At 37.4% G+C, this 15366-nt stretch overlaps 1 protein-coding gene across 2 annotated transcripts; it reads right to left on the bottom strand.

Annotated features, from left to right (window-relative positions):
* Window positions 1-18: 18 nt before the first annotated feature.
* On the bottom strand, window positions 19-14347 carry LOC130561080 (GTPase IMAP family member 4-like). 2 transcript variants are annotated; one of them, XM_057345199.1, is made up of 5 exons: window positions 14154-14347; window positions 14032-14064; window positions 13786-13827; window positions 10655-10774; window positions 19-452 (listed from the first exon to the last, which is right to left on the bottom strand). In XM_057345199.1, exons 1-5 carry the CDS (start codon window positions 14155-14157, stop codon window positions 289-291), a joined length of 363 nt encoding a protein of 120 aa, XP_057201182.1. In that variant the 5' UTR covers window positions 14158-14347; the 3' UTR covers window positions 19-288. The 2 variants fall into 2 exon arrangements, with proteins under 2 accessions (XP_057201182.1, XP_057201181.1); XM_057345198.1 differs by lacking the exon at window positions 19-452 and having other exon boundaries at window positions 7349-10774.
* Window positions 14348-15366: the final 1019 nt, after the last annotated feature.

Genomic DNA, 15366 nt, shown 5'->3' with positions numbered 1-15366 from the left:
TATTTTGAAATCCGCATTGATACGTGCTATTAGAAACACATTTTTAATTCACTTTAAAATGTTACTTAATTTGACCTCTTGAGCTCGTAAGCTTTCAAGAAGCTCATCAGCACTCATCAACTCTTCCTCAAAGTCCATCACGTACAGTATTAACTTCGCTGGGTTTCATAAACATGTAAAAAATATATAGATGCACAGCTAAGCTAAATGTGAAGATACAATGCCCCAAATATATAACGTATTTGCTAACATGCTACCAACTTAACTTGACATGTATTGGTCTGCACATCAGTAACTTATAGCGTTTATTTCATAAATGAGTAGAAAGGAAATGTAAGATAAGCTCTGGGCTTTTTCTTTTCTCCTCACTGGAAGCTCCTCGAGCTCTGGCTCTTCTTCTTCTTTCTCTCTTCTTAACTGTCTCTCTGTGTTCAAAACTCCTGTGCGTCCCCCTGCGAAGTATTACAAGTACATCTTATTATGCACAGAAAGTGGTGAGGATGGCTCATAGAATAACAGGAGACAGGACACGTCCTTTGCATCGTTATTTTGAGAGGCTGCCCAATGGGTGACGTCTAAGGGCAATTAGATGTTCTACGAATTGTTATGAATTCACTTTTGTGCTTGAAGCGATACCTTTATGTAACAAATTGTTGCAGATTTTTTTTCTGTTTTTGTATGTTAATATTTACTGTACTGTAGGTGTTAAATGTTGGTTGTGTATGTGAAGCACCGTGACAGTCTGAGCTAATTGCCCCAAGGGTACTAACGCTCTAAACAACATTACATAAAAGTTTAGGGTGGAAATAAAAAAACATTGCATGTTCCTTCAGTTACTTGCAGTTCCTCTTTTATGGATTTAAAGTCACATGAAGCAGACAGATTTCCATGAAACTCACATGGTGGTTGGAACAATCCACCAAAACATGTGGGTGGAAAGTCCCGTATGCAACACAAGGTCTCGCCACAACACACTTATCGACATCTAATTTCTGTGATGTGTTACTGCCTTTTTATAGAAGATTTAGATTTAGATTCAATTTATTGTCATTGCACATGTACGAAGGTACAAGGCAACGAAATGTGACCTCTGCATTTAACCCATCCAGAGAGTAGTGAACACACGTACTCCCGGAGCAGTGGGCAGCTGTCACTGCAGCGCCCGGGGAGCAAGTAGGGGTAAGGTGCCTTGCTCAAGGGCACCTCAGTCGTTACCCGCCGGCCCTCGGAATCGAACCGGTCACGAGTCCCACTCTCTAACCATTAGGCCACGACTGCCCCCTGAACACAACAGGTTTAGACCTGTCCAGGTACAAACAAAGTCTCAAATCATAAAAAATATTTATATTGAATACAAATCAAATCCACTCACTGTTTGCAATTTTCATTGTTACAAAGCAGCTATACTCAACTCTCAACTCAACTTTATTTATATAGCGCTTTTACAATTTTCATTGTTACAAAGCAGCTGTACATGAGACACATTGACTACAAGCAAAACAATCAAAGTTGTACCTGCAAAAACAAGAAAAGGTTGAAAACACAGAAGACAGACACACCCACACACAAAACACTCCACACACACAACACGCACACGCACCAACACACACAGACACAGAGACACACACACACACACACACACACACACACACACACACACACACGTACGTACACAGACAAGTACGCACACACACACACGCTCAGTGAGAGCACACATTTAGGATAAAGGAGAGAGAAGCACAGGTCAAATATAACAGATAATAAATTCCTATATGCAATATTAATTAAGTAAAACTTTAAGATTCTAAAGCAGCCCCCCCGGTCAGGCAGATAGTGCAAAAACAGTATGCAAACGGTGGCGAGGAACCCAAAACTCTAATCGAGAAAAAAAACCTCAGGAGAACCCAGGCCCAACCAGGGGATTCCAGTTCCCCTCTGGCAAAAGCTGCTGCCTCTGCACAAGCTCCAGAGAACTTGCACAACAAGGCTAAATAAAATAAATAAACTTAATAATAAAATAAATTATAGTTTAAGATTATCATTAATAATCTAATAGCATTTGAAGTTTTGTGGTGAAGACATGTCAAGAGACCGCGTCCTTCTTTATCCAGCTCTATCATCTCAGCTCTTGTCAGGTCCCCACTTCCCATTCTCCGCTCTACCATCAGGTCAGGCCATGAACTGCATCCTGCTCGCTGTGGTAACCTTGGAACAATGAGACAAGACTGGCTGAGAGTAGAGTACTGTTCTGTACTCTTTGATGCAACAAGTACATCAGTTGTGTTTTTGGTTCCGGTTGATCTAACTAATGCAGCCTAAACCCTCAGAAGATTTATATTATGGAAGAGTAGTGTATGCAAGATTAAAAAGATGCGTCTTTAGTCTAGATTTAAACTGACAGAGTGTGTCTGCCTCCCGGACAGTGCAGGGAAGACTATTCCAATGTTTAGGCACTAGATAGGAAAAGGATCTACCACCTGCACTTGATTTTGAAATCACCTGCACTTGGTTCTGGACATCTTGATCAGATACAGTACATGGCATCATGTTTCATATTAAATACCAACATATATAAAAATCAAAACCTGACTTGCTCTCATAGAAATCTTATAATGGGTGGTAGTTAGATCTTCCATCAGCACACTGGTTCAAAATAAACATCAAAATCAACTAAAAATGGGTCACTGAATGCAAAATCAAGATCCTGCCAGAGCCATCCCAGTTCCCTGACCTGAACACTATAGAACATGAGTGGGATGAACTGAAGAGAGGGAGAACCAACATTTGAAGGATGTGGAGAAATTCTTTATGGAGGAATGGACTCGAAAAAAAAGACCCAGAGCTGTTTTTCTTATAGATTGAAGTTGCGGAGTGAATTAAATACAGAAAAACATTTTTTTACAATGTGATATTCCCATACTTCAAATTGTTTTCCTTCAATGAAATGATGGAATTTTGTAGATTTTTTAAAATAAAAGATCAAAACGAGAAACAATGCAGATTTGCTCATATTTACCAAGAGTGCCAATGATAGTGGAGGACACTCTATTCCATGGTAATTATTATGGATTGGAGTTATGAGACCATGGTTTCATAACTCAAATCCATATCCGCCAACACCTAAACCTAATTATCACACAAAAACATGTGCAAGACAAAGAAAAAACACATTTGACTGAATTATGAGCCTTTTTATCAGAGATGGACGAAGTACACATCTTCCTTACTTGAGTGAAAGTACATATAATACTGGTACATACTTGTCACGGATGACGTGGCGAAGAACCCAAATGCAGGCAGGCAGTGAAGGGGTTAACAAACAAGACTTTATTTTCAAAAAGACAGAAACTAAACACCCACGAAGGGGTAAACGAAAAAGTAACGAAAATAATAAAATGAACAACAGGACCAAGACTAACTAAAACTAAACTAGACAACACTTGACATAGACTAAACTAAACTAAACTAAACTAAACTAAACTAAACTAAACTAAACTAAACTAAACTAAACACTTACTATGACAGGAAGACGGCAACATGAGGCACAGGCAAGCATACAGACAAGAACCATATACAGGTAAGCACAAGGTACACGAACACGTACATACGCAATCCACAAGCACAGGACAAAGAAACATGAGGGCTATTTAAAGGGAAGACAAACGAAGGATAACGACACAGGGCAGGTAAACAATACATGAGACGAGAGGGGCGGGGCCAATGACGAGACACTGGAGAGAACGTATATTATTGTCAAAAGGACAATAATATGTTTCTCTCCACACATAACCAAAGACTTTGTCATGACTCTGCCACAGGACCAAGAAAAACATGACTAAAGGAGGCAGAGCCATGACACATACTATCCTAACTTTAAGATTAACTAAATCAATTTGCCTCAATGGTTCTGTCTGTGTCTGTAAATTATCTGTAAGAAGTACGATTCATGGTCGATTTAACACAAAGAACAACATGTCCTTTTATAAAATTTGTATCTCATAATGTTTCCAGTAAGTAGGCTGTCAGACGGGAACTTGAGGGTTTTTCTGTAAATCACATGTGAACACAGACGAACCATCAGCAGTAAATCTTTTGTCTGTAATGTGATGCGTCATTGTTCTGAAAGCTTGCACAGTATTGCCACAAGAATTTGTTGTTAGGTTGTCAGATAAAATCTGTCAATTCATGGAGAAAAAGATCTGATTTGGAATTTGATTACAATCATTGAAATTTGCTTTCAGTCTATTTGCTTCTGCTCATGCAGTTTCGTCTATTCTTATCATCAGACAGTAAAACAATCAAGAGAGGGAATTAAAGATAGTCTCCCATTTCAACCCTCCCTGTCTGCTGTGGAAACCAAGCCAAACATGTGCCATTTCTGCTCAAGATTAATATTTAAATCCTTCTCATATTTATAACCTAAATGTATGGAAAGTAAAAACCAGTTGAAGGTACACAACTAATCCTCTCTCTTTCTCTCTCGTAACAGGTTCTAGTAACTTGGTATTAGCACTTATTTTATTATTGCCCCGGTGACATATCGCTTTGTTTTCAAAATTCTCTTTAAGTCACTTTGGATAAAAGTGTCTGCTAAACTACCAAATGGAAATGGAAAAAGTCTCGTGACCAGAAGGTTGGATTCTCAGTGCCAGCGGGTAACAGCTGAGCTGTCCTTAAGCAAGGCCCTTGTGTCACGACAGGTAAGGGAAGAACCCAAGTGCAGGCAGCAGGGATTAAGGGGTTAACAAAACGAGACTTTATTGGACATAAAACAGAAACAAAAAACCCACGAGGGGGAAAAGGCAGACACGGTAACAAAACTAGAACACTAACAAAAAACTTCCCACGATGGGGCAAAACTAGAAAATAACAAAACAGACTTATGACACAACGTCACAAAACAAGGCAAGGGAATACAAACACAACGTCAGGACCATACATGCACGTCGAACGTAGGTAATCCACGGACACAAGACAAAGAAACATGAGGGCATTTATAGGTAAGACAAACGAAGGATAATTAACGAGGGCAGGTGGGAAACATATGACACGGCAGGAAAGCAATACATGAGACGAGAGGGGCGGGGCCAATGACGAGACACTGGAGAGAATGTATATTATTGTCAAAAGGACAATAATATGTTTCTCTCCACACATAACCAAAGACTTTGTCATGACTCTGCCACAGGACCAAGAAAAACATGACTAAAGGAGGCAGAGCCATGACACCTTGCTCCCCGGGCGCAGAAGTGATAGCTGCCCACTGCTCCGGGTGTATGTGTGTTCACCACTTGCTGTGTGTTCACTATTCACTGGATGGTCACATTTCGGGTATGGGTCACCATATCTGACACATTGGTCACTTTCAAATATGAATAATATATAATGTGAACATTACAAACTTAAACTATGAAAAACTAATGCTAAACAAAAATGGTATCTCTTTACAATAACAGTACATGAATAATAGTGTACTAATATCACTTTCATATGAATTATTGACGAGTTGAGCCAAAAGCTAATCAAAAGATAAGTAGGACTACGTCATGAGTCATATGAATTCCTGCATGAATAACAGCCACCATGCATGTTAGTACATGTTTGTTAGTTAATGTATTCATTAATATTTTGCTTTAACCTAATTCAGGCACGCTCTAGAAAGAAAACAAATTTAAAAGTGTTTTGTTTGTAATGTACTGTAAAACTGTTTTGCAACCTGCAGCTATGTCTCAAACATTCAATTCAATTTTATTTATATAGCACTTTTCACAATGTGCATTGTTCCAAAGCAGCTTTACAGGAGCAAATAAGAAAAACACAGAAAGGTAAAACACAGCACAGTGCATGGTGTTTATAGACCAAGCAAGATCATTCTAGTAAATAATATCTAATAAATGCAGTCTCCCGGTGAGCAAGCCAACACGGCCCTGTGGCGAGGAACCCAAACTCCAATGATGAATAAATGGAGAAAAAAAACCTTGTGAGAAACAGGCTCAGCCGGGAGGACCAGATCTCCTCTGACGTGTCACAGCTGCACTCACTGACTTTCATTAACACTTACTGAGGAAATGTTTATGAAGAATATGGAGAGCTTATCATCATTTAGTGGCACTGGATTTCTTGTCATATTTACAGTCAACTTATTAATTTATCATTAGAAACCATAATTTCATCTCTTTTGAGTGTTTCGACTGTCATTAAAGTGAGTTATCTACACTAAGGTATTCATTTAACCAGTGGTTTTTCAATCCTGCTCATTCGAGACCCACCGCTCTGGAGACACTCATGTTCTCTCTCACTTATCTGACTCACTTCGATCTGTTCACGGAGCTCTCATTTAATGAACTGATCATCTGACTCAGATGTGGTCAATGAGGGAGACATACAAAATATGACCAGCATTGAAAACCACTGTATTAAACAGACAAAACTTTCCAAATGTAAACCGGAATAAGCCTACAGATGATGGTTATTGGTGTGGTTGTTTTATCGACTGGTTTACCATCATTTTATCAGAATGCACAGATAGATGTTTCTGTCATGTGTTTTTGCTCTTCTTTTTGGCCAGTTGTGAATGAATACTTCACAGGCATCTACTTTTCTTTAAAGTGCACTTTCATGGGCTGTCAATACTTCTAAATATATGATTCACATCAGAGATGTAGCCTTGTGAGCATTCTGTTTCTACAATAATTAATAAATAAATGTTTTCTGGTTTTGATTAACTATTGGATGTAATTGAATCAATAATAAAACATTGTAAACAAACACGTTTACAACAACTTTTGTGCACTTAGTGTTAAAAAGTGATGAAAAGTTTGATGAATTTATCTCATGGCATGCAAGAAAAGGCTGCTTTGGATAAGCATCGTGATCTGAAGGCATTCTGGAGGACACCGGAAGACATTCTGAACCGGATCAGGTAAGCAACATGCTTTGAAAAGTGACATAAGATATAAAATATACAATAATACGAAAAACCAACACAACACCCTACAGTCTCCCGTCGGACAGCCTATTTTGCATCAAGATATAATGAATCTGCTTTTGAGTCAAATTAATAGTGAATAAATACATTTATCAAGCATTTGTAACATGGAAGTTAAAATGGCTCACAATTTGGCAGGTTTTTCGTTAGAATCCCATTTTATTTACGCAGTTATAAGTGCTTCATAATGCATTTGTAAATGACTTATTAATCATTAATGAACACATTTATAAATACTTTTTGAAGGGAACCTTAATGTAAAGTGTTACCAAAAGAAGTAAACAAATGGAGAAAACATGAAATAACAGAACATAAAACAAGACTAATAGTCACAACTTAAGATCTATTTAATTGCGTTTAGGTAAGGCAAAGCAAGGCAAGTATAGCACATTTCATACACAATGGTAATTCAAAGTGATTTTCGTGAAAATAATTAAAATAATAATCTAAAATAATCACAACAATAAAACAAGGAATTTAAACAACTTTACAATTTAAAAAAATGATTTAAAGTTAATTCAAACAGTTTAGAATAAACTGATTATACATGAAATATAATGCAGTCAGTTCGGACAAAGTACAGTGCTCATTCAGTAAATGCACAGCTAAAAAGATGAGTTTTGATCATTTTTTTAGCACATCTGATTCCAGCTACGGGTATCATAAAAGCTAAAAGCGGATTCCCCTTGTTTAGAGTGAACCCTTGGTATATCTAACTGACTTGATCCTAATGATCTAAGTGGTCTGTTTATGTTTTGTGAGCATATCTGCGATGTCAGTCCAAGGCCATTTAGTGATTTATAAAAGAGTAACAGTACTTTAAAATCAATCCTAAAAGTGACTGGAAGCCAGTGTAGGGATCGAAGGACTGGTGTAATATGCTCAGATTTTCTGGTTCTGTCTAAGGTTTTCTTGGGAAGCCGGTGAGAAGACCACTGCAGTAATCCACCCTGCTGGTAATGAAGGCTTGAACAAGTTTCTCCAAGTCTTGACTGGAAACAAAACATCTCATTCTTGCAATGTTTTTGAGATGGTAGTATGCTGATTTTGTTACAGTTCTAACATGACTACTGAAACTAGGGTCGGACTCCAGAATCACACCAAGATTCTTCACTTGATTTTTAGTTGATTGCATGACACATTTAGTGATGTACACCAACACAAAGTAGGTGTGGAATGTCACAAACACAGATACAATAAAGAAATGATGTACTGACTAAACAAAGCCTCATTCAGCCAAACCCTACTGATGATAAAATATCAAGAGTGAATGACAACTTGAACCATATATGGAGAAAGAGCAGAAAAACAGAGACATATGACATAATATATGTTTTGATGCGATCAACCAGTCTAGCTATTGTTGAGGAAATGGTATGGTCCATGGGTATAAAAGGAGACAACCGGCATCTAACTAGATGTGTCATACAGGGCCTCGGAAGCGTCGTGATGTCCGGTGTGGCAGGCTGCACGTTCAGGAGGTAAGAGCTACTGGTGGCAGTTACACTGCAAAGATTTTATGTTAAACAGGGTAAAATTCGTCTAATTTACAGTGTGGCTGAGGAGTACTGCAGGCACGTTGAACGGCTGTTTACTTCTGTAGGCTGTTAACTTATTCGCGTCAAGTGCATTGGGCAGTACGAGTCATTATCTGCAGGTGTGTTACTCATTTCGGCCGCTCGCCACAAACTACCATAAAAAGTGATTGTTCCCAAGGACATGTTTGGAGGTTCAGGGACCAATTTGAGATTACATTTTACTCACACTTTCATTATAATAAAAAGCATTACAAGCAACTTGGGTTGCTGTATGACATTCTAGTCTATGCTATACGACCTCATGCACTGACAGAAAAAAAGGGGAAAATAGTTTGTAGCTGTCACTGGTGGAGGACCCTTCCAAAAAGTACATAATTGCACTTAAATTAAGACTTTTTAAAGGGTACCATCCAAATGACCTCTTGAGATCATTTTTGGCCATTTTCTCCGACAGTGTCATGCATTTAAATATATATTGCATTCATAAATATAACTTGACTTTGTCATTGTTTCTTCACCTGTTGAGCTGTCAAATATGCGGATCCATAAAGGGCCGAACTAACCCACGTTTAAATAATAACTAATTTATCAAAAACATAAAACCCAAAAGTGAACGTTTCTGTAGAATGACTCAAAAACATTGTGTTGGACCAAAGACATACACTCTAAAAAATAGTGCTACTAAATGTGGTCCTTTGCTCGTAGTGCTATATAGAACCATATTTTGGTGCTTCAGTGGTTCTTTGGGATGACTGAGGTGCGATATAGAACCGCTGAAGAACCATACGATGCTATATAGCCAGCGGTGTAGTCGAAGGTATACGGCGTATACTCACTTCTTTATCAGTCGGCATTGCATATCCCCACTAGTGTAGTGCAGGGTATGCACGGGAATATTGCGCGAAACATAGATTGTATAATATTTGTATTCAAATATTGACCATGAGTTTACTTTTTTACTGATGCTGATAATCATAAAAAACGACAGACATGGTTGGACGTTAGCTATTGTTATCTAAATTGCAATCTATATAGGTCAAGGAAGTCAAATTTGTTTGGGATATTGGTATTTCTAAATTCCTGCATACTGCCCTGGTTGTCTCTTCATATAGCCTGTAGGCCAGGATTGATTGCAGAATCTGCACCTCTTCTGTGGCCATCACTCATTTCTGATACAAAACTTCAAATGTGCAGAAAAGCAGGGTGGAAACCTGGCTACATTAGAACACCGAGGCATTCATACCTTGCTGGACCGCTTTAAAAATGGGAGCATACATGAACAGAATACCCACTTCTCCAGGCACCACTATAATTCAATTTTATTTATATATAGCGCTTTTCAGTCGGTCACCCCAAAGAACCTCTGAAGAACCAAGATATGGTGCTGTATAGAACTAAAAGTGGTTCCCTAAAATTACGAGCAAAGAACCACTATTAGTGCTATATAGCACCATTTGTTTAAGAGTGTACTGTAAAAATAAAGAATTCTCAGGAAATAACTACAAACGATTGTACCGTCTTGGTCTTATTCTCTGTGCAAGTCTTCTGAAAAAATCTTTGAATCTTTGCCAGTACTTCTTAAACGAGTTTCTTTCTCCCCCCTCTCCCTCAAATGGTTCCTCTTGTTTAAATTTCCGTGCCTCCTCAAACATCTCACATGTGTAATGCGCTCCTCCATTCTGCTCTATCGTTGTGTCAATCTTCTGCAGTAGACCACTGACCTGATCTCTGTTTTTCAGATCATTGATGTTGAAGATGTGATACCCCCTACAGCTATCTACAATTGCTTTTAAGTCTTTAACTTCATTTATTTCTGAGTCAAACGTCTCCTGTTCAATATCATCCCCACTTGTAAACAGTATTATTAGATACTTCAGCACACCTTCATCAAAAATGTGTGTAATTTGTGTCAATACCTCTGACTCCTGCTTTGTGAATCTATTTACAGGAAGAACAAACAAGAACGCATGAACTCCTGATGAAGACAGAAACACACTCCGTGCGAGCTCCACTTCTGAAATCTTTGTGTCAAAAAACCCCGGAGTGTCAATGACAGATACAGTTCTGCCATCAATCTCTGACTCCTGAACACTACAACAGTTTGTAACAGAGATTAGACTTTGCTTACAAATGAATTTCTTCTCTCCCAGTATAATGTTTCCCGTTGAACTTTTTCCAACACCAGTCTTCCCCAGAAGGAGGATCCTTAAGTCAGAAGGGTTTCTGGTTCTCTGTGCCTGTTCCTCCACTGGTGAAAAAAATAAACTCTTTTGTTATAATACAGTATAATCCATTTTCTATTTTGTTCAGCATCTTTGGGGCTAATGTGTTAAAGAAAAGCATCTTATGTTATCATATTGGGTTTGGAAGCTACACGTTACAGTACTTATAAAAGTACAAAAGTGCATTCATTTCTATCAAAGATGTAACAGGTAACCGTTGTAAGATGTAAACATTTTGCTATCAAGTTTAATAAATATCTTTTAATAATTTTAATGTATATTTTAATAAAGAAGCAGTAGCATCTTTTTGGAAGAACTTTGGCTATTATTTGTCAGTTTCAAATGTAAAACATTCTACCACTACTCATTTCAAATTAGGTCACATTTGAAAAGCCATTGTAATGTCATGTTCACATGAGTAAAAATATGATCTCACACGGGTATTTATATACCAAACAACCAGGGAAAATAAGGCAATGGTGGAGGCAATTAAACAAAGTGATCCATTAGCAAAAGGACAAACTGGAGGAGAAACACAAAATGGAGGACATGACACAACCAACATATAAGACATACTAAAGAATTACTCGGACACTGGTCATTTGATTAATGAATCTGGTCATTTCTGTTTATTATGTTACTACAGTAGTCAACATTGGAAGTGGATCAAAAAAGTGAATCAAAGTTGTCCAAAGACAAGAACGGGTATTTGTTCAAATGCTGACTATTGTATATGCAAAATTAAGGATCAGAGAAAAATCTGTTATATTGTCCAAACGAATGCTATAAATCCAACTTTTCAAAGCGATTAAACTGGAGCTATTCTGCAAAGAGCCAGGCGCTAGCATCATTTAAACATTAACGGTCATTTCGTTTTACCTCACTGCATAATATATTACTTTAGTTGATTATTAATCTTCACGTTATACCTTACAGATGTGAGAGTAAACACATATGTTTGTGAGTGTGACTCAAGAAGCTTTTGATTGTTGTATCTAAAAAACGGACTTCCTGCTAAACTGAAGCTTAGGCTTAAAGAGAATGTTTATCCATCTCTGTGAATAAATATCTGCTTTGAATCCTCTATATTGTGTTAAAGTCTTTGGTTATTTATGTCATTTACTTCAGAATCTAAATAAAATGTCTGATGCTGATGAACAGTGCTGTGTTGTTTTCAGTGGTGTAAAGTATTGGAGTAAATGTACTTAGTTACTTTACTTAAGTATCTTTTTGGCTACTTTGTAGTTGTACTGAGTATTAAAGATATTAGCAACTTTTACTCTCTACTTGACTACATTTTTGAACAAGTATATGTACTCTTTACTCCACTACATTTGTAATGAATAATGCAGTTACACATTACATTTCACCTGGTACCCATCATTCTTTTGCGGCAGTTTATTTTTACTACAGAAGAATTAATATGGCCATTTACAGGGCATTGAAGGTACTATATCTTGTGGGTTTTGCTCTTACTTACTAAAACTTGTCAACATGGCTTCTTTATGTGAATAAAGAGTGCAGTATCAGGTAGGGTTAGGATAGGGTTATCAATGTCAATCGCTGGTGGTTTATATGTGAAATGAGGACATGACTGCAGCTGATGATGAGGCCAAAACCAGCATGTCCAGTTCAAAAAGGCTTTGACTTTTTAATTGGACTTAACATTATTTTATTTATCTGTTATATTGAAGAGACCTTTTGAAAGAGTTTGGTTTATTATGAGCACTTGAGCGTAAATGAGACTTGGGTGTTTGTAATAGACGTACAGTAGGTTATGATGTCGGCCATGATTTGTTGCAATTTTGAGGTGTTCAGTCTTATTATGATTTAAGAAAATAAATGCGATTGCTCACTTCACTAATCTACTGTTTCTAGTTTTTCACTGTTTTGTCTCTTAAGTGTTGAGGACTAGTGCTGCTTTGAGCCTACATTCAGTGTGAGTAAAATACTCAAGTACTGTTCAAATCAGATACTCGAAGACTTTTACTGAAGTCATTTTTGAATTGGTGACTTGTAACTTGTAATGGAGTCATTTTCACTGCAAGGTATCTGTACTTTTACTTAAGTATGGTTTTCAGGTACTCTTTACACCACTGGTTGTTTTATCCATTGCTACTTTGTGTAAGACATATTTGAATAGAAAATTACTCAAATTATGCATAAAATTGAATCTTTAATGCACAGATTGAAGCACAAATTAATTTGTTAATTTGTTAATAATTGTTAAAAGATGTGTTTAAATATAATTATAAAAAGATTTTAACAATGTGCCTGTGTGGTCGTTGGGACATACTTGTCACGCCCCAGAAAAGCTGCTGAAAGTATGTTGCTGCGACAAATATGGTCCGTTCCAGGTATGTCTATGTCCAATGTTACGTAGTCACGATGTATGGGAATCACAAAGTTACATCTTCCTGGTTCAATGCAGTCTCTATCCACCTAAGATTTCAAAGTCTAACAAGAGTAATTCTGTTCATACGCTGTCTGCGCAGCCTGCAAAGTGTCGAACACATGCTTACGTAGGGTGGGCCTGCGATGAAGCTACAGCTGACAGAACAATAGTAAATCAGTAAAACTGACCAATGATATCATATTTCTAAACCGGTGCGCTTTGTTTTCCCTGATTTTAAGGCGATATCCGCCATCTGGGGGGTTGTTCACCAGCAGTCTCGTAAAACGTTATGAAAAAAGTCATTCAAACCAGCATGTGGAAGACATTGTTGTCAAGTAATTTGATCGTCAAATTGTAAGATATTTAGGACTATAGGCCGCCGTGCCAACTCATTTCATTCTTGTTGCTGATGTGCACATTTGTTTATGTTGCTACAGTCTTAAAAATAAAGGTGCTAATAAAGCGATGCCATAGAAGAAACATTTGCGCAGAGTTCTGCTTATTTTGAACCAGATGAAAAAATGTTTTTATTTCTTTAGGCTACTTTAGAAGAGATCACAATCTACAAGTATATGAATCACTTAAAAAATAGATTCTGTACCTCTTCAAAATAATATGCATGGAAATATGCCGCTGACTTACCACAGCTGCGATCAGCACTTTGACTTTGCTGGCTTCTGTTCCCTGAAAATAAAACATGACACATAAGCACACAAACATATAAAAGTGACATTTTCCCAATGAACATTAGTGGCTAGATTTAATGGCAGAACGACAAAAAGTTTTTTTAAAGCACCCGCACAAGTTAAAAGCACCAAAAGGTCCTACCATGAAGCACAATAAAAAACGACAAATAATGGTGTTTTAAATTCTTGATTTGACACTTACGTAATTCTGTGTCTCCAACTCTTGAAAATCCGTCTGTGAAGTATACACAAATGAAAACATCATATAAACATACCAACACAACTAAACCAAAACCTACAGAAACGGAGTGACTTTGTTTTTACCCATTATGTAAATTGCTCGATTGCCCACCTTTCCAAGTCTTCAGATAGAACCAAATGTGACATAAAAGTCTTTGGTGTAGTTTGTCTTTGAACAAAATTTAAGTGTTCAAGTACAAGACATGCAAGAAGAAGTTAATTTAGGAACATGTAAAAAACGTGGTCGCTGTTGTGGTAATACGTCTGGCCCTGGCACGTACTAGCATGCGGAAACAATGGAAGCCTACTGATATAAAGTCCACTGTGCAATATGTAAACATGCTGAATCAACAGCATTTCCTGTTTTCCAACACTACACAAAGAGTAGAATCAAGTACAACCTGCTGAATATTTGGAACTGAAATGTTACCAGAACATCTTTAGGACTTAAAATAACAAAGTACTCCTGGGAAGTGCTTGCTGCTTACATCAGCTCTCTTATAAACACACAGTACTGTATATGCATAACACAAGAAAGAAAAAAGAAAACAATCTAAAATATATTTACAAGACCAAAAGGATACAAAAATATAAATAATATACAAAGGTGTAGTTTGGCTATTTGCAAGTGTGCCTAATAAGTATTACAATTGTGACCTGTACATTTTTATAACCATAAAAAATATAACATGTATTTACGTAAGTGTAAGAGTATAAGACATCGCACTGAGGTATATTGCACTTAAAGCTAGCAAAGTGGAGAGCGGTGAGTAAGAGAGTCTATTAACTGAGTATATACAGTAGATATTAGTCAGCAATATACAACTAAAATATTAGGAGACTTGCATGGAAGGTGAGCTACAAACAAACGCTACACGCTATGCGCTGGACCAGCTTTATGGGACAGTCATTGAGAGTTAGACAGTATTCTTGGTTTTACTTGCGGAAGTAAAACTTCTGTTTTGTCAGAATTTATTTGTAAGAAGTTGCTAGCCATCCAGTTTTTTCTATCTATCGGACATTGCATCATATTGGTGAATTGATGTGTTTCATGGGGTCTTGAGGAGATATAGAGCTGAGTGTCATCAGCATTACAGTGAAAGCTAACTTAATGTCTCTTAAATATAGCTCCTAGGGGTAACATATGTAAAGTTAAGAGCAAAGATCCTAGCACTGAGCCCTGTGGCACTCCATACTAAACTCGTGATCGATAAGAGACCTTGTCGTTTATGGCTACGAACCGAAAATGGTCAGTTACATATAATTGTAACCATGCCAAAGAAGTGCCACTAATGCC

This window comes from Triplophysa rosa, linkage group LG11, assembly GCF_024868665.1.
Source record: "Triplophysa rosa linkage group LG11, Trosa_1v2, whole genome shotgun sequence".
Lineage (NCBI taxonomy): Eukaryota > Metazoa > Chordata > Actinopteri > Cypriniformes > Nemacheilidae > Triplophysa > Triplophysa rosa.
The sequence above is the reverse complement of the archived record's forward strand: the minus strand, read 5'-3'. Positions and strand labels throughout refer to the sequence as shown.